This window comes from Sarcophilus harrisii, chromosome 4 (genome assembly GCF_902635505.1).
Source record: "Sarcophilus harrisii chromosome 4, mSarHar1.11, whole genome shotgun sequence".
Lineage (NCBI taxonomy): Eukaryota > Metazoa > Chordata > Mammalia > Dasyuromorphia > Dasyuridae > Sarcophilus > Sarcophilus harrisii.
The window spans coordinates 321,380,906-321,405,870 of NC_045429.1; the positions used below are offsets into that span (position 1 = coordinate 321,380,906).

General features: G+C 39.9%; 1 protein-coding gene and 1 long non-coding RNA gene across 7 annotated transcripts in view; both read left to right on the plus strand.

The window, feature by feature from the left end:
* The window catches only part of UNK (unk zinc finger), a 38,589-nt gene that overhangs the window by 453 nt on the left and 13,171 nt on the right, over positions 1-24,965 (plus strand). For all 4 annotated transcript variants that reach the window (XM_031965828.1, XM_031965829.1, XM_031965830.1 and 1 more), the window contains exons 2-6: positions 20,601-20,810; positions 21,573-21,749; positions 21,983-22,113; positions 22,692-22,827; positions 24,505-24,622. In XM_031965828.1, coding sequence (XP_031821688.1) covers positions 20,601-20,810; positions 21,573-21,749; positions 21,983-22,113; positions 22,692-22,827; positions 24,505-24,622 — 772 coding nt within the window. The remainder of the gene's footprint in view (positions 1-20,600; positions 20,811-21,572; positions 21,750-21,982; positions 22,114-22,691; positions 22,828-24,504; positions 24,623-24,965) is intronic.
* On the plus strand, positions 3-7,224 carry LOC116423274. 3 transcript variants are annotated; one of them, XR_004233819.1, is made up of 3 exons: positions 3-2,549; positions 3,754-4,012; positions 5,035-7,224. It is a non-coding gene; the product is annotated as an uncharacterized LOC116423274 (long non-coding RNA). The 3 variants fall into 3 exon arrangements; XR_004233820.1 differs by having other exon boundaries at positions 3-399; XR_004233818.1 differs by having other exon boundaries at positions 4-867.

The following is a 24,965-nucleotide window of genomic DNA, read 5'->3' on the forward strand; positions in this document are numbered from 1 at the left end:
GCCCCCCCGCCGCGCGCGCACGCTTGACGTCAGCGGCTAGCGTGAGTCACGCGCGCAGGGAGAGCGCGAGGCGGCCTCTACCCAACCCTCTTCTCCTTCTCCCCCTCCCCCTCCTCTTCTGGCCGGGCCTAGACCGGTTCCAACCTGATGGGGCCAGTCCCAACTGCCTCCAACTGCCACCAACCACCAGCCGGGCCAGAGGGCGGGAAAGTTGGGTGCATTCCCCGCGGGGTTGGCTCGGGCGCGGGATGCGGTGACACACAGCTTGAGCCTGGCCTGGCCCTCGAAGCCTACCTGCCCCCCAAGTCCTTCAGGCCCCACACAGTCCCTTCTTCCCCCCATTCCTGGCTCTTAAGTGCCACACGACGCTCGGAGATGCACTTAGGGAGCCTGACCCGTGTAAGTCATTAGCACTTGTATGCTCCTCAGGCCGGAGCACGTCTGCTAACTGCATGCAAGCCCCGCGGGGGCCTCTCCCTTTGCAACTAGTATGCACATAAGCAAACAAACCCTCGTGGAGCACTTGCCCCGGCCCCTCCCCCCAGTCACGTTGACACAAGGTGGGCCCTCAGGTGGCACCCACGCCCACGTGAAGCACATGCACAGCTCGCTCCCAGCAGGGGGCCCAAAACACTGCCTTCCCCTGGTTGCTATCAGCCCCAGGAGCATGAGCTGCTGAGACATTGGTGGCCGGGCCGGGCCAGGCCAGGCCCTGCAGTTAGCTGTGGGGGGGAGGGGGGCTTGGGAAAGAAAGCTGAGGTTCTGGAAGCATCTAGGAAGATTTGTTTCAAGCAAAGGCTCCCCCTCCTGAAGTTGTGATTGTCCCAAACCCATATGACCTCTTGGGCTTCTGAGTTTTTTGCCTGTGTAAGTGGAGTATTCAAAGCTGGACTGTAGGCTTGTTGCAAATTCTGATGCCTTTGCAAGGGAGCCTTCAACAGCTGCACAGCAGGGGCATGCATGCTACAGACTAGGGCCAGAGAGTAAGCACCTTTTGGAACGGAAGGAATCAAACTGTAGGCAGGAGCACCCCTTGGCTCACTCCCCAACTCCAGGGACGGGACCTGTTGGAAGGAAGTATGTTTCAGGGACCCAGGGAAGCTGTTTGTCAGGCTCTGTGATGGTTTCTTTGTTGGGAAATTCTGTGCTTTGGTCTGAAGCTATTGATGCTGCTTTGATTACAGGGCCAGACTTGTGTTAAATTGGAGCCATTGTGAGTATGAGCCCTGCCACCTTTGTTTACCCTCTCTTTCCAACTGGAGGCCTGCTTTTGTTGATACCTCCGATTCTCTCCAGGGGCAGTGGTAGTGGCTTTACCTTTGATGAATTCCAGAAAATAGTATTCAAATGAGTGATAGCCAGCAATCTTAATAGATTCTTTTGCCTTAGACACGTGCAGAATCCATACAATTAGAACTTTTGAAAACCATCTTTAGTTGCTTGGATTTAGTTTTGCAATGGAATATATGGAACCCCAGAAAGTATTTTGAGGGATCACAGTCTTGTGTTTCTGTTATATTAATAGCAAGACTAATAAAATCATTAGAGCAGAGAGTTTGCTTTTGGAGTTATCTACTGAAACAGAAGGAATCAAATATTATAAATCACTGTAAATGTAAATAAGTGAATGTTCTGAATTGCTGCTGATGACTGATTGGATCAGTTTGTCTTTTTGCTGCTTATTTTAAAAGCCTGTGTGTCCAAATCAGTAATTGAAAGCAGATGATCAATTGTCTTTGAAAACAGAGCATCCTGTGCTTTAGTGGTATGCCATCAAATCGCCAGAGAAGATCTTTGGAAGTCATGGCACCTTTCAAAAAGTCTGCCTTCAGTAATCAGAGATATGAACTCGGCAGGGATAATAATTTTCAAGATCAGATTTAGACTTCCAACCTTTAACCTTTCCTGTCCTGTGAAACTGGGCATGGGAGAACATCATGCGTTGCGTGTACTTTTTGAGGGAGACGACAAAACTAAGAATGTCGTGGTTTTGATGCAGCATTTACATTTCAAACTGGAGACTGCTTTTACTTCGTTTCTCATATCATGATTTTTGATTTGTTTCCAGTATGAAAAAAAATCCTTGTCTTTTCAGCCTGTTGTTTGGATTTTCTTTGATACTTTGCATTAGTCCTATCCCCAAGGCTTGCCCATTCCAATTTTTGGTTATGGACCAAACTTTTGAATTTTCTGGTTCATTTAAAAAAGAAATTCTGATTGCAGTGATACAGTCCTTGTTCAGTCTGGGAAAGGAGTGCTATAAAATTAGCTCTCATCTAAGTGTAGGCTACCTCAAGGAACACTAGTGACATATCCCATTTGTATCTACAGAAGCAAAATTGCCTTTTGGGAAGGGTAGGAAAGGGTTAGCTGCTAGGGTTTGAGCTAAGGCATAAGCTTTTTTCATAAACCTAGCTAAAATGTTCAATTACAACAAAATAATTGGTTTTCTCTGCATTTAATAAGCATTCATCCCTGTTTTAGAGGGAGTTTTTAATGTAGCATCTAAAAACATCCCAATAAAGTTTGGGCACATAACTTATGAAAAAGTAAGTCTTTAGAATTATCTCTGACTCTTTTCAGTGTATAACTTTAAATATTTCTCTCAGTGCTCAGTAAATTATCAAGAGTACCAATAATGATAATACTCTTTCACAACCAGGAACTGTCCCCTTCCCCCACCCACCCCTATATAATTTGCTAGATTGACTATAAAGTTGGTCTTTTATTGGGCAAGTGCAGACAGGTCTGTAAAACAATTTCAACTCATTCAAAACAAATCCATCTTGTGGTAGTGCATATTAGAGAATTGGAGTAAGAATAAGATGAAAATGTGAAGTAATTGAAATGTTTTTTGGAATTGTAGAATTTATCTTAAGTTTATCTTTATCCCCTTCATGAAGGATTTTGTTATTTTAATTATATAGTTAAAAGTTTGTTCTTGTTTTAATTTGGAAAGCCATAAAACAATCTAAGTTTCTGACCTTATATATCATCTTGGCATTCAAAAGTGATGAAAACTACGCTTAATGATGGGTTCTTTCATGTATTTGTAATACAGAGAGCATTTCATTTTTGTAAATCTAGTCCAAGTTAGACTGATTGTGCTTTTGAATTGCAAGGTAAAATGAAATCTAGTTCAATGTGATTTTTGGCCATTGGATATTTTTTCATATTGGACCCAGAAAAAGAAATGTTGTCTCAGACTTCATTTTCATTTAAGAATGTCACCCAGGTACTTTTTTAATGAGGATAGTGTAGCAGTAATTCTATAGATGGATTCTATTAATCAGATTCGCTACCAAGTGCATATTATATTAATGTCATGAGCTCTGCTTAATTGCATCTGATCTTGTTTCGGGAAAATCCAGTTTCCTTGGAAAATATCTTTTAAAATGTTATTGCAAACTACAGCAGTATTCTAAGTTTGTCGTTTGGTGGACAACTTGTTGCACATTGAGTAACTTGTCATCTTAGAACCAGTACTTAACCACCTCAGTGATGATGAGTCAAGTTGCTAATAAAGAATTATGGAGGTCAATCACTGGTTTTGAAAGCAACTTCCTTATATGATATAAATTAAGAATTCAGTTTGATCTTTTTAGTCAGATGCCCACAGTGCCTATTAATAGGAATTAAATGCCCATATTAAGGAAAAATAGGTTCTTAAGAATAGTACATATCTGCTATAATCTAAATTAATGATTAAAGTCAAGATTTGCTTAATGGTTAAGTTTTTTTGTTTTAATCCAGCTATGTTAGATACTAAAGAAGGCTTCCCCACAATCCATATGCATCTGCTTTGGCTGATGGTTTCTATCAACCTTCAAAAGACTGTGACTTATTGGTGAGGGCAGCTGGACAACTCTCAGAACAACTTAGAGAAATCCACCATGGGCACACTCTATAAAGGAGCTCCTTCTCTGGAAAGTAGCGCCCCAGATAAGTGCACAAAAGCAAGACACCCTCGTGGACCTACTTCCTCCCGCTTTCAACACCCTGATGCCTGAAGGTGAGGTCTCCTTCCTGTGTGTCTTAGAAGCCATGAGCACACTTTGAGAATTAAAGCCATAGGGAGAGCCTGGGTGAATCACAGTTGCAGTCTTTCCACTGAGGGTCTTAGGTAAAGGTTGTTTTTCTTGGCAGGAAAGAATTTAGATCTGAAGATGGTTAATGTAAGAATGCATTTAAAGAGATAACTCTGAGCTATGGACTGGTCCAAAGATAAGATATTTCCCCAATCAGGAAGTCATTTGTATTTTGAAATCATAGCCTTAGACAATTAAAGCCAATTCTTTTAAATTTTTTCCTTTTCTATTTGTGATATGGGATTCATTTTATACATGTAGTAACCATCAGGTAAAGACTGATCTTTGCCTAAATGTCATGGAGTCAGTCTTCATGTAGGCCACTTAACTTTGCTAGTAATACAGATGATATCCCTTACCCTAGCCAGTCATCTTCTAAGTATTTGTGCTTTGACCTTAGGGGAAACCAGGGAAAGTTTAATTATTCTGCTGATGGGCCAATATCATTGACTTGATTAGAAAGACAACAAATACTAACTGGTTTATTTGTGCCTTTCTCCTTCTTTACCCCTTTCATCAATGGTATCCCCTACTTTTCTAGAAAAATACTTATATTGTGCTAAATTTTTGTGATTTTCTTTGGTTATGAAATGTCAGTTCACAATAAGACTGAGGACAGCAGACATGTATATGAAATCTAAATTGTCTCTGGTCCTTTCTCTTAAGAGAGAAAAAACTAGTCTTTTCTTTATACTTAGCTAAAAATGAATTGTGTTTATTTACTTCCTGGGGTTTAAAGGAGGAGTTTGCACTTCTACTGGATACTCAGCAGACTGCTTTTTTCAGTTGTTTTAAAGGTACATTTGGGGCATTCATTAAGAACAGTCCATGTGTATTGTTTAAGATGAAGATAGTGGCTATAGTATTTTAAGTTTTAAAAAACTAATCAGAACCATTGTCTCTGTCTCTAAAATCCCTCAACTTTCCCCCCTTTTTTCTTTGCCAGTTTATAGAGTTTGACAGCAGTGTCAAGAACTGATGAGAAGGAGAAGATGGAAAGGAGTCTAGCATCTTAAAAATCTCATAGCATTCTCTGTAATGTGACCCTTTTCATTTAATTAAGAGATAAAGAAGATACTGTGGCCTGGGAGATCTGTCATCAAGTCAGATTTGAGTTTATTGACATGTTGCTTCCCCTTCCTCCTATTCTTCTCCCTGTTCTTCAGCTTATTTTGAATCACTTTATGAAAATGAAAACCAGTTAATAGTTTATATATGGTCAGCATAAATTGTTAAACATGACTCCTAAAGAATGGGAGTCAGAAGGAAAAAGGACCAGGTTTATGTCTTGCTTATTGACATATATCAGCATGCTCTGGGAGATGGTTAAGGAGGATGAGTTTGATAGATTCTCCTTTGGTGTAATTTTATTGATTTGAGGGGCTTACAAAGCTTTTCTCAAAGTAGCTAAAAACACACATTTGCTTTAATTGCTGCCAGATGGTAACAAGTGCCAGGTGTGTGATAGTTGTGACTTAACAACTTTAGTATTTCAAGATTGGTGTGAACCAGGTGCACAGAGATGATATAAACAAGATTAAATAGTTACACTTTATAAACAAAAGTAAATTATTTGGACGTCAATAATGCTTAGTAATTAGTATGTGAAATGAATATTAAATACTCAATCAACTATATTATAATACTTAAAATGTTTCTGCTTATCCACAAGAGATACTTTAATGTCCTGTCCTAACCTGAACTCCAATTGTCACTGATGCTTGGGTACTACTCTTTGTCTTTCAATGCTATGTTGTAGCTGAGAGTTTATAGCTTAAATCACCCTAGGGTGATTTTATTTTATTTTTAACCTATAACCAGCCTCTAGCCCAATTGTCCACACTTTAATTTTTCTTTGAAAACCTTTATACCTTATTCCCTTGAAATTTCTTTTTTTGAGCAGCTCCAGTCAGAATATTATCTTTATTGGAACTCAACAACAAAACAATTCCCTTGCTTCATTACTGAATACCTTTAGAAATGTAGTCCTTCAAAAATGGGCATATTCAGAGTTGTGATCCCCTTGCTTATATTGGACATTTTTCTTTCAGGTCTTGTCAGAACTGCTCTGTAACTGCAACTTCCCTAATAATTCCCTTTCTCCTCATACTATCAACTTTGCTGATTTAAATTTGAGAAGCTGGGAGTAGATTTTAAATTGATGTATTTCTTGGGCCAGACACGTCTTTTCCTTCAACAGACAATATAAAGTATATGTAACAATATATCTGATTAACCAAATATAATAAAATAGATACAAAGTTGGATTTTGTCACACCTTGTATGAGCTGAAATAGACAGTGCTGGCAAGCCAGCTATCCCTCAGTGACTTGGGGGGGTGGGGGGTCTCTCATCAGTTGAATCAAGTTGCTAATGGTTTGTAAATTTAAGAACAAATAGATTCATTCGCACACACTTGATACGATGAATGTGGTAACAATCTTTTGGAAATGAGGGGCTGATAAAAGCGGGCTTAGTTTTAGAAACTGCCAGCTTGTGTACCTTTTTTTTCCACTACTGCTTCTAGTCTTAGGACCAAAGCAGTCCATCTGCCTGTTTCACTTATTATAGTGATGGAGTGGCCATGCTGTTAATGTCCAAGATGGTTTTGTGCTTCTAAGAAAGTTTTCTCTGGTCCTAAGCCCTCATTATATTGCCTCTTCAACTCTCATGCTCAGAGGATGCCATCAAGATCATCTACACTGATAAGTTCTTTTAAAATACTCAGTGTACTGAGTAATCTTGAGTCCATCACAGTTTCCTGATCAGCTCAGTAGAACTCTGGACTCCAGTCTGGCCTCTATTGTTAATTAGTTGTGCGATTTGCGTCGAGTCATTTTACTTCCTGGAATTTAAAAATTGGACTAGATGATTCTTAAGATTCTTTTCAGTTCTAATGTTAGATTTATTGTTCCAAATCTCTGCAACCTGTTATTAGGTATCAAATTGGAATGGCCTACACAAATAATGTCTCTACTCTTAAGTCAGAAATCCTTTCCTTGGAACACTTAACTATTGCCACAATTGATTTGATGAGCTAAGAATTGGTTATTGGCTTATTTTAGTGGGCTTGTGGGCTTCTGTGTTAGACTTGTGAATCTCCCGAAGTCAATCCTAGTTGAGGTTCCTAGCTTATATATGCTCTCTAAATGTGTGAACTCCAATATGTGAACTCTCCCAAAGGTGTGAACTCTCCCAAAGGTGCGAACTCCAAAGGTGTGAACCAAGTATATAAGCATTATCTCTATCAATTCCAGTGACTTAGCACCTTGTTTCAAGTTCTGGCCCATAACAATCATGAATTGTTTCTATTCTTTTGTATTTGTATATATGTGCATATAAATATGTAAGTATATATAAGGACTTATAAAATATATACATGGAAATGGTTGTGAATATAATGCCGATAGCTGAGGAAAATTAGGGTTAAGTCCTTCTTCGACTAATTACTCAAAAACAAGGAATGATTTTCAGTAGTGTTTTTAAACTTTTAAACAGAACAGTAGTGTTTTAAACAAATTTAGATGTTTTAGACTATTTAGACTTTAAAGCAAAAATATCTAGTAAAAATAGTGAATTGCTTTGATCTGGGGGTCCAATTTTTTTCAAGATATTTTCAAAAGTAAACATTTCTTGGTACTTGGATATTAAGGAATTTTAAATTCCTATTTCCTCTTAATACCTTCCCCCTCTTCCTCTCCCTTACCAATAAATGTGCCATAAGCCCTTGTTCTAAATTTCTTTTCAGTAGAGGATTTTGATGTAGAAAGAATGCTCATTGAATAAAATAAATATTGACTAATAAACATTCAGAACTATAAACAATGCCAATATACTCTTTAATGATAGTTATCTACTTGCATTCCTCCCTTTGGTGGTAATTATAGGATCACATCACAACAAATCCAACAAGGAATTTTTGAGAATAAGGCCATCTTTTTTTCTCCAGTTTTGTCATAGAGTACATATATCTTAATAAAAAAAAATTCAGTTTTTTCAAGAATAGTAATAAAGCTAAATAATAATTGTTTGATAGGGATACATGTATTGTGAATTATCTTATCTCATACCATATACTTGTGCTTTCCATTTGGAGCTTTTCTTCTTTCAAAGCACTTGTGCAAGACTTTGATCATGAATCTCTGGCCAACTGTACGAAGTGCTTCTTGTCTATCTTTAGCTACTCTGGAAAATAAGAATGTGCTTCTCATTTTTAATTGGTTGCTCTGAGTAAGCGGTCTCATTAGCTGTCCATGTTCCTGATTATGAATTCTCTACTTATTGGTGAATTCTTTAAAAATGTTAGATTTAAATGTACATCTCTCCCAAGCCCTCCTTTTTTAAAATTTATTTTTTATTTATTATAACTTTTTATTGACAATACGTATGCATGAGTAATTTTTTACAGCATTATCCCTTGCACTCACTTCTGTTCCGACTTTTCCCTTCCCTCCCTCCACCCCCTCTCCTAGATGGCAGGATGTCTTATACATGTTAAATATGTTACAGTATATCCTAGATACAATATATGTGTGCAGAACCAAACAGTTCTCTTGTTGCACAGGAAGAATTGGATTCAGAAGGTAAAAATAACCCGGGAAGAAAAACAAAAATGTAAACCGTTCACACTCATTTCCCAGTGTTCCTTCTCTGGCTGTAGCTGACTCTATCCATCATTGATCAATTGGAACTGAATTAGATCTTCTCTTTGTTAAAGATATCCATTTCCATCAGAATACATTCTCATACAGTATTGTTGAAGTGTATAATGATCTCCTGGTTCTGCTCATTTCACTCAGTATTAGTTCATGTAAGTCTTTCCAAGCCTCTCTGTATTCATCTTGCTGGTCATTTCTTACAGAGCAATAATATTCCATAACATTCATATATCACAATTTACCCAACCATTCTCCAGTTGATGGGCATCCATTCATTTTCCAGCTTCTAGCCACTACAAACAGGGCTGTCACAAACATTTTGGCACATACCAGGTCCCTTTCCCTTCTTTAGTATCTCTTTGGGATATAAGCCCAGTAGTAACACTGCTGGATCAAAGGGTATGCACAGTTTGAGAACTTTTTGAGCATAGTTCCAAATTGCTCTCCAGAATGTCTGGATTCGTTCACAACTCCATCAACAATGCATCAGTGTCCCAGTTTTCCTGCATCCCCTCCAATATTCATCATTATTTTTTCCTGTCATCTTTTTTTTATAATTTTTTTATTATAGCTTTTTATTTAGAAGTATATGCATAGGTAATTTTATAGCATTGACAATTGCCAAACCTTTTCTTACAATTTTTCCCCTCCTTCCCCCCACGCCCTCTCCCAGATGGCAGGTTGACCAATATATGTTAAATATATTAAAGTAAATAAAAGGCTATTAAATTAAAAAAAAATATGTTAAAGTATAAATTAAATACAAAATAAGTATACGTGTCTTAACAGTTATTTTGCTGTAAAAGAATCGGACTCTGAAATAGTGTACAATTAGACTGTGAAAGAAATAAAAATGCAGGTGGACAAAAATAGAGGGATTGGGAATTCTATGTAATGGTTTTTAATCATCTCCCAGAGTTCTTTCACTGGGTGTAGCTGGTTCAATTCATTCCTGCTCCATTGGAACTGATTTAGTTCATCTCATTGCTAAAGATGGCCACATCCATCAGAATTGATCATCATATAGTATTGTTGTTGGCATATATAATGATCTCCTGGTCCTGCTCATTTCACTCAGCATCAGTTCATGTAAGTCTCTTCAGGACTTTTTGAAATCATCCTGTTGGTCATTTCTTACCAAACAATAACATTCCATAATATTCATATATCACAGTTTACCCAGCCATTCTCCAATTGATGGGCATCCACTCAGTTCCTAGTTTCTTTCTACAAAGAGGGCTGCCATGAACATTCTTGCAGATACAGGAGCCTTTCCCTTCTTTAAAATTGCTTTGGGATATAAGCCCAGTAGTAACACTGCTGGATCAAAGGGTATGCACAGTTTGATAACTTTTTGAGCATAGTTCCAAATTTCTCCAGAATGGCTGGTTTTCCTGTCATCTTAACCAATCTGACAAGTGTGTAGTTGTATCTCAGAGTTGTCTTAATTTGCATTTCTCTAATCAATAGTGAAATAGTGATTTGGAACACTCTTTCATATGAGTGGAAATAGTTTCAGTTTTATCATCTGAAAATTATCTGTTCATATCCTTTGACCATTTATCAATTGGAGAATGGCTTGATTTCTTATAAATTAGAGTCAATTCTCTATATATTTTGGAAATGAGGCCTTTATCAGAACTTTTAACTGTAAAAATATTTTCCCAGTTTGTTGCTTCCCTTCTAATCTTGTTTGCATTAGTTTTGTTTGTACAAAGGCTTTTTAATTTGATATAATCAAAATTTTCTATTTTGTGATCAGTAATGATCTCTAGTTCTTCTTTGGTCACAAATTTCTTCCTCCTCCACAAGGCTGAGAGTTAAACTATCCTATGTTCCTGTAACGTATTTATAATCTCATTCTTTATGCCTAAATCATGGACCCAGCCCTCCTTTTATATTTGGATTTCACATAATACTTTTTTGCTTCATCAGGCATAGAGTCAAAATCACTTCCCAGTAGTCCTTCCTCTTATACCAGTTCTCCAAAAACCAGATACTTCTCCGAGTAGTTGACTCCTAAAGAATCACTTCAAATTTTACATCCATTGTAATAATATAAATTTAAGACGTTTTCAATAAAGGTGTTCCTAGCTTCAGATATCATCAACAACAATTTTATGATCAAAGTTCTACAAAAGGACTTTTCCAATGTATTTAAGAATTTTACTCAAGATGAAATATATCTTGTTTCTAAAGGAACAATTTGTTCTTTGCAACACATCTAGGGTAGTCTCCCTATTAAGTTTTCGGTTACATGCCTAGATTATTTTTAGAATGAACCAGGCAGAGGAAAAGATGTAGTGCACCTAATGGTCTTTCATATAGCTCCAGGAGTAATTACTTGGAAGAAGCAGAACTAGAGAGAAATGATATATTTTGTTGGCTCCCCCATGTGCGTACCAAGCCTGAAGCATTAGGACCTCGGGTCTTAGAACTGTAAAGGTTGGGAATAGATAATGACATATAGCTAGAAATTATTTTAATCATTGTAAATGAAGCACTTTAAAAGAAAAAAAATTCAGTTAAAATTTTTTTACTAAAGGAGAATTGTGTGGGTGTATATTTAAAAACTTTTATTCCATTTTTCTGCTAGGTCAGTAATTTACTCTGGCATTACTGATCATAAAGGACTTAAAAAAAAAGCGACTATGTATTTGAGCTCTCAAAATAATTGGCTGTTTTTCCCCACTCCCAAATAAAAATTAATTTAACAAATATTAGATGCTGGAGATAAAAATTTTAGTTAAGAAATATTCCTTATCTTCAGGGAGTTTGTTGTCAGCAACAGTTAAATCTAAAACAATATTACTAGATGGGGGAGATGTAAAGTATTATGTGAGATTTGAGGGGAAAGGATCAGAGAAGGATGTAGAAGTTAGCTTTGGGGTTGAATTGCAAAGGATGAATTGGATGGGTACAGTGAAGGAAAACATTCCCAAAAAGGAAACATTGGTATCAGTAAAGACAGAGGCAGGAAAGTACAAGGGTATATTAGGAGACTAGAGTGTCTGATTTGACTGAGGTACGCTCTAGAACAGTGGCCTCCAAAGTAGATGTGTGCAAGACAATCTGTTGGGGGGCTTGAAGAAAAGAGAATTGGAGAGAGGTGCTATGTGTGTACCACTTGCCACTGCTCCATCCACTTTGGGTTGTGTTGGATGGTTACTCACATAACTTCTTCCCATTCCAGCCTTTTCCCCTTGCCTGCTGTGCTGCACTGCCTGGGGAGTCCTTATAGGCAGACTGGATAGCAGCTTTCTTCACCTACTCTAGCCCCTTCCTCTGCTTGGATAGTTCAAAACAGAAAGGTATTTCTGTCATCATCACTGCCTAGGGCAGTCAACTTACTTATCCTGGTATAAGTACACTGCATGTGCTGAAGTATAATTGCATTAAATCAAGAAGTTTTGTGTTTGCAAGAAAGCTTTCAAGGCAGAATTACCTGATTCCCACAATCCCTTGTCCTCTCTACCTCCACAAATACCTCAGGAGAACAAGGGAGGCTTGAGCTATTTGGGTAGAAGCTGCATGAAGAAGAGCCCAAAGGAACAGATACAACAGCTTTTGGAAATCATCGAAGATTGCTGCCAGTGAGCTTGGGACACATGTAGCTAAACATAAAATGTTTTCTCATGTATACAGTCCCACTAATACCTGTCTTCCCCCATCTAAACTCTGCCCTCTGCCACGTGGAAACAAAGGAAGAAAACCATCTACTACTATGAAACCAGGACCCATTTGGGCATCTCTACATCTGCCTTACCACTGCTCTTTTCTCCCTCTCTGTAGCTACATTCTCAATCTAGGATCTGACCTCCACAGAGTCTGTCCCCTCAACTCCTCTTAATATGTGGAAGATAGAAATTTATTAGCCATATTTGAACAAAAATCTTTGTATAATTGGTGGATAAGACTGAAAAATGAGTGCCATGATTTAATAAGTATAGTCAATGATGTACTTCTTCCATTTGTACCTTCATATCGCTGAGGCAGTCTTTTTCAGCTTTGATAACCATTAATAAAACCAAGTTTGGAGGGGAGAGGGGACTTGAACTTAGAACCTGACCTTTGAATTGCAGTATTACAAAAGCTTAAAACAAGATTTTCCAAAATAATAGAGCATATTCAATCAAATTGCTATCATTAAAAAATGTTATATTTTTAGTGAGAGCAAAAAGATTTGGTGCCATTAATATGAAAATTTTTTAAAAATTGTTTATTTCATCTTTATCTCAACCTCAATTTCTGATTTTCTATATGTTTTATAATGTACAAAATAAAACAGCATATGTCATATAATTTATAAATAAATATACATAGATTGATGGTTCATGCTCAAAGAAATGTTTTCTTTTTCCTGATGGAATATATGATCCAAAAAGTTTGGAGACCAGTGCTCTAAATGTAGGAGAAAAATATGAGAGAAGCCAAGAAAGGTAGAGGTACCAGATTGGGGAAGATTTTGAATGCCAGAAATCAGACTTTACTCAAGCAACAGGGAGTCATTGAAGGTTTTTCAGCAAAAGAATTTTGTGACTAGATGTGCACAAGGAACATCTAGTAGTGTAGGATAAAGAAAGCCAGGGAATGGGTGGAAGTACACTAAATCTACTCTACAATTTCAGCCATATCTGAAACCCTTTCTAATTACCATTGTTCAAATTTCAAAGCTTTCAGCAAATATCCTCTTCCCTGCTTCCTATCCTTTGATTTTGGAAAACCTAGTAAGATAGAGATTTTTGATGATCCCTTTCATCTCTAAAACTGATTCTGCAATTTAAAGGCTAATTGACAGTGTAAGTATGATCCAATCAACATAGTTAATTAACACTGTGTTAATGAACTAGGGAATTCCCTTGTTTTAACTTGCACTTGAAGATGGTTCAAGTCACCTCACTGATAATATTAGCAAGGAAAACCTAACACTTCATAGGTAATTGAGACCTATTTAGGATGATTGCTATTAACTTGGAAACAGAAATTTGACTTCCAAGTTGAAGCTAGAATTAGGGGAAGCAAAAAATGGAGATTATTTTAGCTTACTTTAGTAAAGTTTACCAATGTAGAGAAAATGGAAAACAAGTGAATAATTTTGTGCTAAAGTATAAGATAACTGCTTTGTTTTGGCTTGAAGTTAACTGTTAGCAGAAAAGCACCATTCTTCTTTCTACTGTAATTTTCTTATTAGCTATAACTAGGATCTAAACCTTGTTCCCTTGCCTTGTCCATCTTCTCCCACCTCTTTTGGGTCGAAGTTTTTCCCATATTGACCATTAACCATATCTTAACTTAACCTTCCCAAATCACTGAGGGCTTGTTAATATAACACTATTAAAATTCTTCTGGGTCTCAGTGATCTTTGGTGCGGAGTACTGATATTCCCATATCCCATAATAATGTGTGGAGAACTTGGGGATGAGAAAGGAAAACTGCTTTCAAAAGGTGGTTTCTAGGTCTTTTGGGGACCTATAGGATTATTTGGAGTAGTTATTTGAATTGGCAAATGGATATCATCTGTAGTTTCTCAGGTTCAGGGATTTAAGACCTTTGGAACAGGAAAAATTTTTGAATGATTAATATCTCTTGTTGAAACCCAATGTGGAGTTTTGCTGTAGTTCCTGAAAAGCTCTGGATTTCAGCATTTCCCACTAGAGAATTCTTTAAAATAAACAGCCAATTCTGGTATATAGAGGAATTGATGATCCAGACCAAATGATCATGAGCCACCCAGCCTGCTTTTTTATTGGTGGGGGGGACAGTGACTGGAGTGGGGAAAGGTGAGAAGGGAATGTTCCTTTTCTACTTCCCTGCCCCCATACACTTGCCTAAGATTATTAGGGAAAGGAGAGAAAGAAACCCAATTAATTTTGTTCCTAGTTATAGTTGTTAGTTAAAGGGTTATTTGTAGTTTTACATGAAAGTTTAGGATTTTCTGTCCTCTGACTAAAGGTATAATGGATTAGGCAATCTTATAATTTTTGGTCTGGAAGAGACAAGGATTCTCTCAAGTATCCCAATTCAATTCAGCTAACATTCACTTCACTATGTTATGTGTAAGATACTCTGCTAGACTCTAGGAATACAAAGAGAAAACAGTTCCTGCTCTTGGGGTTACAGGAGGTTGATGTAAATAATAATACCAAGTAATTTGAGGAAGGGGAAAAATACCAAATAAATGGGGAGGAAATCAAAGAAGGGTTTGATGTAGAGGTGGTACCTCAGCTGAACTTTAGAAGACAAGATTCTTGAGAGACACGTGGAGAAGAAGTATGTTACAGCTCTGGAAAACATCCTGATATCTGGAGAGAGGATAAGGAGTGTTGAATTCGGGGATCATTAGTTCAGTCTAGCTGGAATTCTTTCTTGAAAGATAGTGATACGAAGATGGAGCATCTTTTCATATGGCTAGAAATAGTTTCAATCTCTTCATTTGAGAATTGTCTGTTCATATTCTTTGACCATTTATCAATTGGAGAATGGCTTGATTTCTTATAAATTAGAGTCAGTTCTCTATATATTTTGGAAATAGCATTCATTTTTTATAAGATTTTTGTGTTCCAAATTTTTTTCCTTTTTCCTCCCTCAACATTTCTCCTCCCCAAAGCAGTGAGCAATATGTCAGTTGTAAGAGAAATAGAAAAGTTTGGTGTAAAGTAGACTTAGAAAACACATCAGTTGTGTTTTGGAATTTTTGATTATGAGATGCAAACAAGTAGGAGGTGTCCAATAAACATTTGATAATGGAGAATGGGAGTTCAGGAGAAAGAGTATATAGAATAGAATACAGAATTATATAGAATAGAATGATTACATAGAATTGGTGGCTGAGAAGGAGTGCTTGGATAGTTAGGAGAACCTGAAAAGAACAGGATCTAGAAAATAGGAGAGAAGGATGTAGGAAGACTGAGCATCAGCAGAAAGCTGCCAAAAGGAAAGGGAGACAGAAGATTGTGAAAAAGCCATTGAATACAGCAGTTAAGAGATTCACTTCATTTCAGTCCCCCCTAGCATTTGTTCAACACTATGCTAGGAATCTGAAGTGGAAAGGTAAAGCAAGAGTCCCTGCCCTCAGGGAGTTTATATTTTTTTATATAGGATATGGTTATGAGTCAGAATGCTATAGAAGAGACTTCTGTTCAGATCCAGCTTGAACCATTATGTAGCATGTGAAAGGTTTTTCCAGATTAATTTCAGAGGTAGACTAAACACCAGCTTTAGGGTTAAAAAAATAGTTTTGTGAATTTAAACAAGTAGAAATTCATTAGTTTTGAGAAAAGATTTAGAATGATAACTAGAGAGAGTAAGAGGGTTGGGCAGACATGATTGTGTTTATAAGTACAGGGTAAGTAGTAAGAGAAGGATAGATTGAGGATGGGGGAGGTAGGACAGAGAATTATTGATGGAATAACATCCCAGAAGATGAAAGAGGAGAGGATGGGATCCTGGGTACAACTGGAAGGACTAATCTCAACAAGAAGGTAGGCCTTTTCATGCTCAAGTTTAAGGGAAAGGTAAACTAATGCTAAGTGAAGTGAGTAGAACTGAGAGAACATTGTAACCATCAACAAGAAGATTATGCAATGATCAACTGTGACTGACTTGGCTTTCTTCAATAATGAGATATTAAAAGAGTCATCTGTATCCAGAGAGAGAACTATGGAGACTGAATAAGGATCAAAGCATAGTATTTTCACCTTTTTTGTCGTTGTTTACTTGTTTGTTTTTTTCTTTCTCATTTTCCTCCCTTTGATCTGATTTTTCTTGTGCAACATGATAATTGTGGAAATATGTTTAGAAGAACTGCACATGTTTAACTTATATTGAATTACTTTCTGTCTAGGAGAGGGGGTGGGAGGAAGGAGGGAGAAAAATTTGGAACACAACGTTTTGCAAGGGTGAATGTTGAAAACTCTCTTTACATGTACTTTGAAAAATAAGAAGCTATTATTTTTTTTTTTTAAAAAGTTTAGAGGAAAGGAGTTTGAAATGAAAAGGAGTTTAGGATTATCCTAAGTGAATTAGGATATCAAGTTATCATTACATGGAGGCAAGAGAAACTTGGAAGTAACTTCTGTGTAACAAGGAATCAACCCCAAAGTAATATACAAATTGTTATAAAAAGGCTGGGATCCAATTGAATGAATATATAGTGGTCTCAGCATGAAGTTGTTATTCCCTCCAGGATAGCTCGGCAGCTCCAGAGTAAGAGATGAGAAGGCAGATTGAATTGATGACCCAGGGCTGGGGGGAACAAGAATGGAGCTAGTAGATGGATAAAAGCACAAGTGATGTGAGAATACCTTATTGAAGAGGGGTCAGGGATGTTGTAGGAGAGAAGTAGATGATGAAATAGGAGAAGAGAGGGAGATGAAAGGTAAAGAAAGAGAATCAGATATATACATGAAGGTAACGAGAAAGAGTAGGACTAGGGATTAGGATCTGCAGTAATAACTTCAGCATATAAGAGCCTGGGAGTGGAATAGTTTTGCCCATGGTTTCATTGCTCTACCAGTACAAAAATTACTAACTGCAGTAGCCTATCTATATTCAGTTCAGAACCAATGATCCACCTGGGTGGAGAACTCCCAGTATGGAAACTTTCTCAACTAATTCAGATGAACAAATGGACTTCAAGAGTTGTGATGGGTTTAAATGACTTGTCAGGTCTTCTTACTCAAGCAGTCAACTGCACTGAGCTGCTTCCCACCTCATGCATAGTAAGCACTATCTTAAATTGAACTTTGTTCTACTATTTCAGATACATAATTCCAACTATATTGTATCAGGGGCCAATCCCTGCATATGGATCCCTGCCCTAAGGAAGTATAATTTAATGGAGTACACAGCATGGGAATAAACATGCCAAGAAACATCTCAGACAAGTCATTTCTCCTCTCTGCCTCAATTTCCTCAATTGTAAAATGAGGAGATTGAACTCAGTGGACTATAATATTCCTTATAGCTACAACAAATGCAAGAGAATATAGGGGAAATGGTTGATTCTAGAAAGTAGTTTAGACTTGCATATAGTTTCTTTTAAAAATGAGATTATTTAAGGCCAGGAATAGATATTTCTGAAACTAGTTTTTGCCTCTAACCTTGGCATTTAATTCTCATTTACAAAACTTGACCCATACCTTCCTCTTGGTATTTACAGGGTGTAAGAAATTTTTAAAATACTTTCTAGTAAGCAATCATGCAACATGTTTTTAGAAGGAAATTAATGAGCTAGAGTTGATCCAGACCAAGGCAGTCAGGTTAATCAGGTTCTTGAAAGTGTCCTGAGTATTGATTATATAAATTGAGGATTTTTTTGCCTAAAGGAGACTTATGTGGAAGAAAAATTGGCACCTAGAAGACTGATTAGACTTATTCTGGCTGCAGAAGACAGACCTAAGAGAAGCATATATAGACTGAATATAAGCAACTTCCTAATAATTAGGTGAAAATGAAATGGCCTTTTCCAGGAGATGAATTCCCTCTCCGTGGGAGATGAGTTCCATCTCCATGAAGGTTTTCAACCAGAGGATGAATGGTTATTTGTTGGCAGTGTTGTAGTTGTGGATTCATGCTTCAGGTTCTGATTGGGCCAGATGACCTCTGGTGTTCCTTCCAATTCTGATTTTACATGATTTTATGAAAAGTTCCAAATCTCAAAGCTGGTGTGGTCTTGCCACATAGGTCATATCCTCAAGCTGGATCCAGAGCCTCCATCAAGGGCTAATTTCTAGCTTCTTTGTGAGTCCCCAAGATAATCAAAACAGAGAAGTCTAGGTTGCTGTGTTCCACATCTTCTTCTGAAGTAGACTTTCATTTTTCCTGAAGGTCTTTTTTTCCACAAAACTTCTAAGAGAAGAGAGTGGTATGGAGAGCACAGTGGAAGGAATCTAGTCCCAGCTTTTTTTAGTTATCTGTAGGACTTCTCCATAAGGTAAAGGGTTAGGCTGTGCAATTTCTAAGCTCTCCAGATAAGACTTAATGCTCTGTCAACCTTCCCCTTCCCCCCATCCCCCCCAGAGCTTTCATGAGAGTCTAGTGCCTAGTATAAGGCCTAGTAAGGAGAGGGGAAACAAAAGTTTTTGGCTGTCATTGTTATTAAGAGCTTTTATCATGCTATGACTACTGTGCTACATATGGTTCTGTGCTAAGAGAATCCCACAGCCCTCTAGGAGGCTGTTCCCTCAAGGAGCTTATGATGTAAGGCCCTGATGTGGACTCACATTTGCTGGATATACAGTCAGCATAGTAGAAACGTCACCCATAAACAGACTAGGTGTTCCCCTTCTCTGTGGGACTAAGTGTGCTTGAGGGAGACTGTTGAGAGGATGACATCAAAAAGAGTAATCGCATCACTAGGGTGAAGAATTAAGATAGGAACAAGCCGATACTCCCTAACTCGGGCCGCAGTAAGTGGGGCAGGTGTCCAAATGAAAAGTGGGAGAAGGCTTAAAAAGAAAAGGCTGGTGGAGAGTGTCGGTAATATCCAAGTACCTGTATAGTTACACAAGATTGATTGATGCCAGCAAGGAGAGCACCCTCCCTGTCCAAGAGGGAAGTTAAACAAAGCAGTCAGATGTGAAACGTTCCTCCTACAGGCCACTTACCTGGATAATCATCTGTCTTTTATATCTCTTCAGGGAGTCCTGCCAGGCAAGCCTGTTATTAACAGCACTTAACAGTCCAAAGGACGAGCACATACTCTGTGGTCACGGCTCTTCCTAGTCTTTCTGGAGACCAGAAACGGTTTCCCTTTCAGAAGCCTTTGACTCTCTGTTCTCCTTTGTCTGGAAAAGTCAAGAGCAGATCTAAGCATCTTTTCTCCTCCATGGGGTCCTTACGTTTGATGCTAGGACTGAAAATGGGGCAAGGGTTGGGAGCCTTTGGAATAGGCAGAATTTGGGAGTGGTTAAACATCCCAGGAAGACAGGGAAAAGACCACATTCAGGCATTGTCACAGCATGCTCATAAATTAGCTTCAAAAAAGACTTTGAAATACTAATGAGACCAAGCAGCTCACCCTGTTTCTCCATTCATGTACAGGGAAATCAGGTAAGAGTCTATCTCCTTCATTCTGTGGAATTACTCAGATATCAGGCCTAGAGTTTGAGGTGCCTGAGCTCAGCCTGAGCTCCTGGCTCGAGGCTCTTTTGTAATTCTAACATCCTTCTAGACCCTAAGATCAATTTCTTTGGTGGGACATTAGCAGCTTTAAATTACTCCTTCCCTGTTTCATGGCAGGGAATATTGACAGTCAGGACATTGGCCTAGTTAAAATCAGTTTGGCTGGTCTGAGTCTGCTGCTGGGAAAGCTAGCTCATGGCTGCTGGAACAGCAAGTGGAGAAAGCCCTGGTGAGAAGGTCCAACCTTGCCTCATATAATTATTAGTTGTGTGATCCTGGACAAGTCATTTAACTTCTTTCTCACCCTATTTCGTCAGCTATAAAATGGGGGAGAATGCACTTACCTTAAAGGGTTGTTGTGAGTATCAAATGAGATATTATATGTAAAGCACTTGGCAAAATCTTTAATTGTTTAACTATAACAATAATATAATGTATTATTCCCTTTGACTCAAGGAGAGGATATATTCTGTGTCCCTCCAGTCTCAGGACCTTGGAATTCTGGCAAGATGTCCAGGACAGAGGTTTGAACATGGATCTCTGACTCTTTCTTGTGTCCCAGCATGGCTGAAGCCAGAGATTGAAAACTTCCAGGAGTTTGATATTTGATTCTTAAATGTAAAGTAGAGCTTAATTTGGGGACAGAGAGAGCATAAGAGGCTAAAGCCTATGGGTCTCCATCTCCCCATGACTCTCCACCTCCTCCACCTTTTGTGTGCCCTCTCTTCAGGTACCTAAAGGAGTTTCGAACAGAACAGTGCCCGCTCTTTGTGCAACACAAATGTACCCAGCACCGGCCCTACACCTGCTTCCACTGGCACTTTGTTAACCAGCGTCGCCGTAGGTCCATCCGCCGCCGAGACGGTACCTTCAACTATAGCCCTGATATCTACTGCACCAAGTATGATGAGACCACAGGCCTATGTCCAGAAGGAGATGAGTAAGTATCCTTTTCCACTTTGGGAATGGCTTATAGAGGAGCCACATTCTAACTAGAAATTGTGTTCAGATGTTCCCAAAGCTGACTAGGAGACCCTTGGGATAGCAGGCCGAGGAGCAACATTTCCTGCTAGGAAGAGTACCAACAGTATAGATTGCTTCACAGGGCTCTTGTTTTGACTTTGCTCTTCTCCCATCCCCTAGGCCAGGGCAATGGGACTTGCTGAGCAGGCTAAAAGGCACCAAGATTACCCTAGTTTTCGTTATCATCATTATCCCAAAGCATTTATTGTATATTTGATGGTATATGGCAAGAAGCTGGGGACCAGAAAAGAGAGTCATATTGCCTCTGCCCTCAGGAAACTCATATTCTGAGACTGAGACTAATTTAGACAGTAGTGTGAAAAAAACAGAACAGCCAAATGGAAACCATGAATCAGATTAAATTTAGGCAGGAACTTAGTTATGCTCCCTTTCTATTTTTTGATTTTCAATTATTTTATAAAACTCAGGAAGCAAGCTGAGCATTATCACCAAGCAAAGGAATGGAAAAGCAACAGGTTGATTTGTGAAAAAGAATCCTGGGCTGAGGAAGTACTAAGGATAAGTCTAATTTCTGCAGCATTCTATTGTGGAATCATAGGGGAAAAAATGACTTAATCTCTCTGGATCACTGGGACACTTGGACAGTTTAAGAGAAGGGATCTGGTAGACTAGGGCACAGTTTGGTAGAAGCAGGCGACATGTTCTCCTTTGTTTTCAGGTGCCCGTTCCTGCACAGAACCACAGGGGACACTGAGCGGCGGTACCACCTACGCTACTACAAAACTGGAATCTGCATCCACGAGACCGATTCTAAAGGAAATTGTACCAAAAATGGCCTGCACTGCGCCTTTGCTCATGGGCCCCATGACCTCCGCTCTCCTGTCTATGACATCAGGTGGGCCAGGCACAGGGCTGAACTGAATTGAGCGCACAGAAGTGGGCAGGAAGGGAGCGCTGAAGAAACTGGGGGCCTTCCTGCAGGGGAGGCCATGCGGTGGGAGTGGGAGAAGCAGGGGGTAGACGTGGTCACTCATCGGGTGTCCCCCTGTGGTGACCATGTACTCATCTGTTTTTGCAACATCTCATGCTCAACACTCCTTCCATGTCTTCTCTGTGTTCTCTTTCAAGGGAGCTCCAGGCTATGGAGGCCTTACAGAACGGTCAGACTGCATCCGAGGGCAGTATTGAGGGTCAGTCAGCGGTGGCCGCAAGCCACGCCATGATAGAGAAAATCCTTAGCGAGGAGCCGCGGTGGCAAGGTAAGGATCGGAGGCCGAGCCCCGTCCTCCGTGGCCTTCCCTCCCAGTGCATGCAGACCTGTCCACAGCTGCATCTGTGTCTCCACACAGGCCATCTCCCCATCCAGAGCGTCTCCCCTTCCTCCGCTCTCTGCCAGGGTGCCCCCCTTCCCACTGTTACTTGGAGCGCACCTCGGGGACCCTGGCCGGTCTCATCTGCTCTGGTGGTTTCTTGGATCGCCCGGTGTGTGGATGGGCATCCAGACAAACACACGTCTGGCTCTGTCCACACAAGTGACAGTCTTTTACATGTTTCTCCTGTGTGTTTCCTTGTGTCTTGTCTCCTTCTTTAAGCTCTACACTCCTCCCAGGCAGGTCCCCCACAGGGGGCACGGCTTCAGAGACAGTGAGAGATTTGCCCAGGGGTCTGCGCTTCTCACAGCAATCTCAGGGAGTAGGAACTGCGGTGCCCGAGCCCTTGGACACTGCGCTAGGCGCCTCTGAGGGGGTTCTCCCACCCTTTCCACTGCAGCTGCTAGTGTGAGACTCTTGACCTGGTCCCCATGGTTGACTGAGCCCCGCCCTCTGTTCCTTTGCAGACACAACCTATGTCTTAGGGAATTACAAGACTGAGCAGTGCAAGAAGCCTCCTCGGCTCTGTCGCCAGGGATACGCCTGCCCGTACTACCATAACAGCAAAGACAGACGGCGGAGCCCCAGGAAACATAAATACAGGTCTCACCATCTAGGGAGAAACCCAGCAGGGGTTGGCTAAGCTGAGCTGCCGAGACTGCTGCTGTCTCCTCTACGGTTGGGGGGGGGCGGGGGGAGGCCTTGGGGAGCACCAAGCCGAGGGCAGACCAGCAGGGACCTGGTGCAGGAGCAACAAAGATTGGGAAAGGCTCACCCGGACAGGGATGCCTCAGTGGGGAGGAACTTTCAGTGGCCAGAGAGAGGCAGACCACGTGCTAGCTCTCCCCAAGAGGTGAAGGCTGGGCTTGGATGCAGAAGCAGGAGATTCTTGGGTAAAGCGGTGGTAGGGCAGGGGGCCTTTCCTATAGAATATACACTGCCCTGAAGGAAGTGGCCCAGCTGCAGGAGGAAGAAGTGGAAGGATCATCCCTGTCTGTGCTATAAGGGGATTGCTGAGCTCCTCTGTTATCTTTCTTTACTGTCTCTTCTAAGCTGTTCTGCTTTCTTAGGCCCAGGATGCAACTAGCCTGGAGAACATTTCCTATCTCTTTGCATTTAACACCATCTTTCTCAGTGATAATGTTATCGTGCATATCCAAAAATGAATAGTTCTGTGGGGTTTTTTAAAATTTAATTTTCAAAAGCTTATTTTCTTATTGTTTGATTTTAAGCCCACTGTAACGAAAAACCCCAGATGGGAAAGAATCTATAAAAGCAACTTTATCTGCTCTCCCTATCTGGAATTTCACCTTTATATCAACTCAAGTCTCCCTTCTTTCTGATCTCCCCATAATTATCCTGACCCTAAATGTGGACAAACTCTTTTTTCCCTTTAGCTTAGCCATGCCAAAGTTGGGTTTTTTTAAATGAACTGGGTAACACCGCAAGTGTGACAGGGTAACACGCTAAATACATTGTGACCACAGATTGTCTTGGCCAGCACAGTTTACAGAGCACTGAGGTCTTGTTCCTATTCCTCCAATTCTCCTGAACTGAGGAACGTTTATTGAAGAAGTTATTTCTCTGTGTGACCCCAGATTCCATTTCTTAATGTCAAGCCAAGTTGTAGTAAGCATGAAGTAGCCATCTGTCCTGGAAGTCATATCTCACGTCTAGTGTGTTTCCCTCTGCCTGGGTCAGTTCATCCTAAAGGGGGATCTTGCCTCAGCTCCCCTCACAGCAGAATGGCCTCTTGGAACCTGCTCATATGATTTGTTTTACTGCTTTATCCCTAATGGGTCACCTTCCTCTCTCCCTTCCTTTAATTCCTTGATCCTTTGTACCCTGAGCCTCATTGTTGGACTCATTTTTCCCCAACTTAGATGACTAATTGCTTCTTTCCCCAGCTTTACTCTACTAACTTGCTCATTAGCTCCCTAGGGGAGTAGTTTTCCAAAAAGCCTTTTATAATTTTTCAGCATCTTAAATTTATTAAACATATGGTAAGAATAACAGACTTTTCCACTGACAATAAAAGCAAAAAGATAGTTGTCATGTAAACACATATTTTTTTCCTGTGGGCCTGTGAACCCATGTTCCTTTGCATGATTCCTTTTAAAGTGGGGCAAAGGGGGTCAAATTATGGGTGAGTTTCCTAGATTATCACACCCTTTCCTCTCTGTTACCACTCCTTATATGAGCACATGTTCGTGCATATTCACACACATCCCCCCCAAGAGAGGCTCATTTGTCCCCTCTGTCTCCTTCTCGTTGGCCCAGGTCCTCCCCTTGCCCAAGTGTGAAACACGGGGATGAGTGGGGCGACCCTGGCAAATGTGAAAATGGAGATGCCTGCCAATACTGTCATACTCGAACGGAGCAACAGTTCCACCCGGAGGTACGAGGGCAGCACATCTCCCTCCCTTTCTCCTTCCTAGGACCTTGCTGGTTTTAGGGAGGGTTCTGTGGGATTCAAAGCCAGGATACTTTGGTGGGGAGAAGTATATGGTTTTGGATGCCATAAAATGTCCTTCTTGGGCTATATTTTTCTCTAATTTAAAGACATAAAACTTCTGGTTTTCATCATCATCACTATTCATATCCCAAAACCTTTATTGAGATTTTGGTGATTGCACAGCATGGGGCTGGGTACCATACAGAGAGACAAAATACTGCTCCTGCCCCCAAGGGAACTTACATTCTGAGACTGACATACTGACTCAGGGAAGCAGGTAACTAAA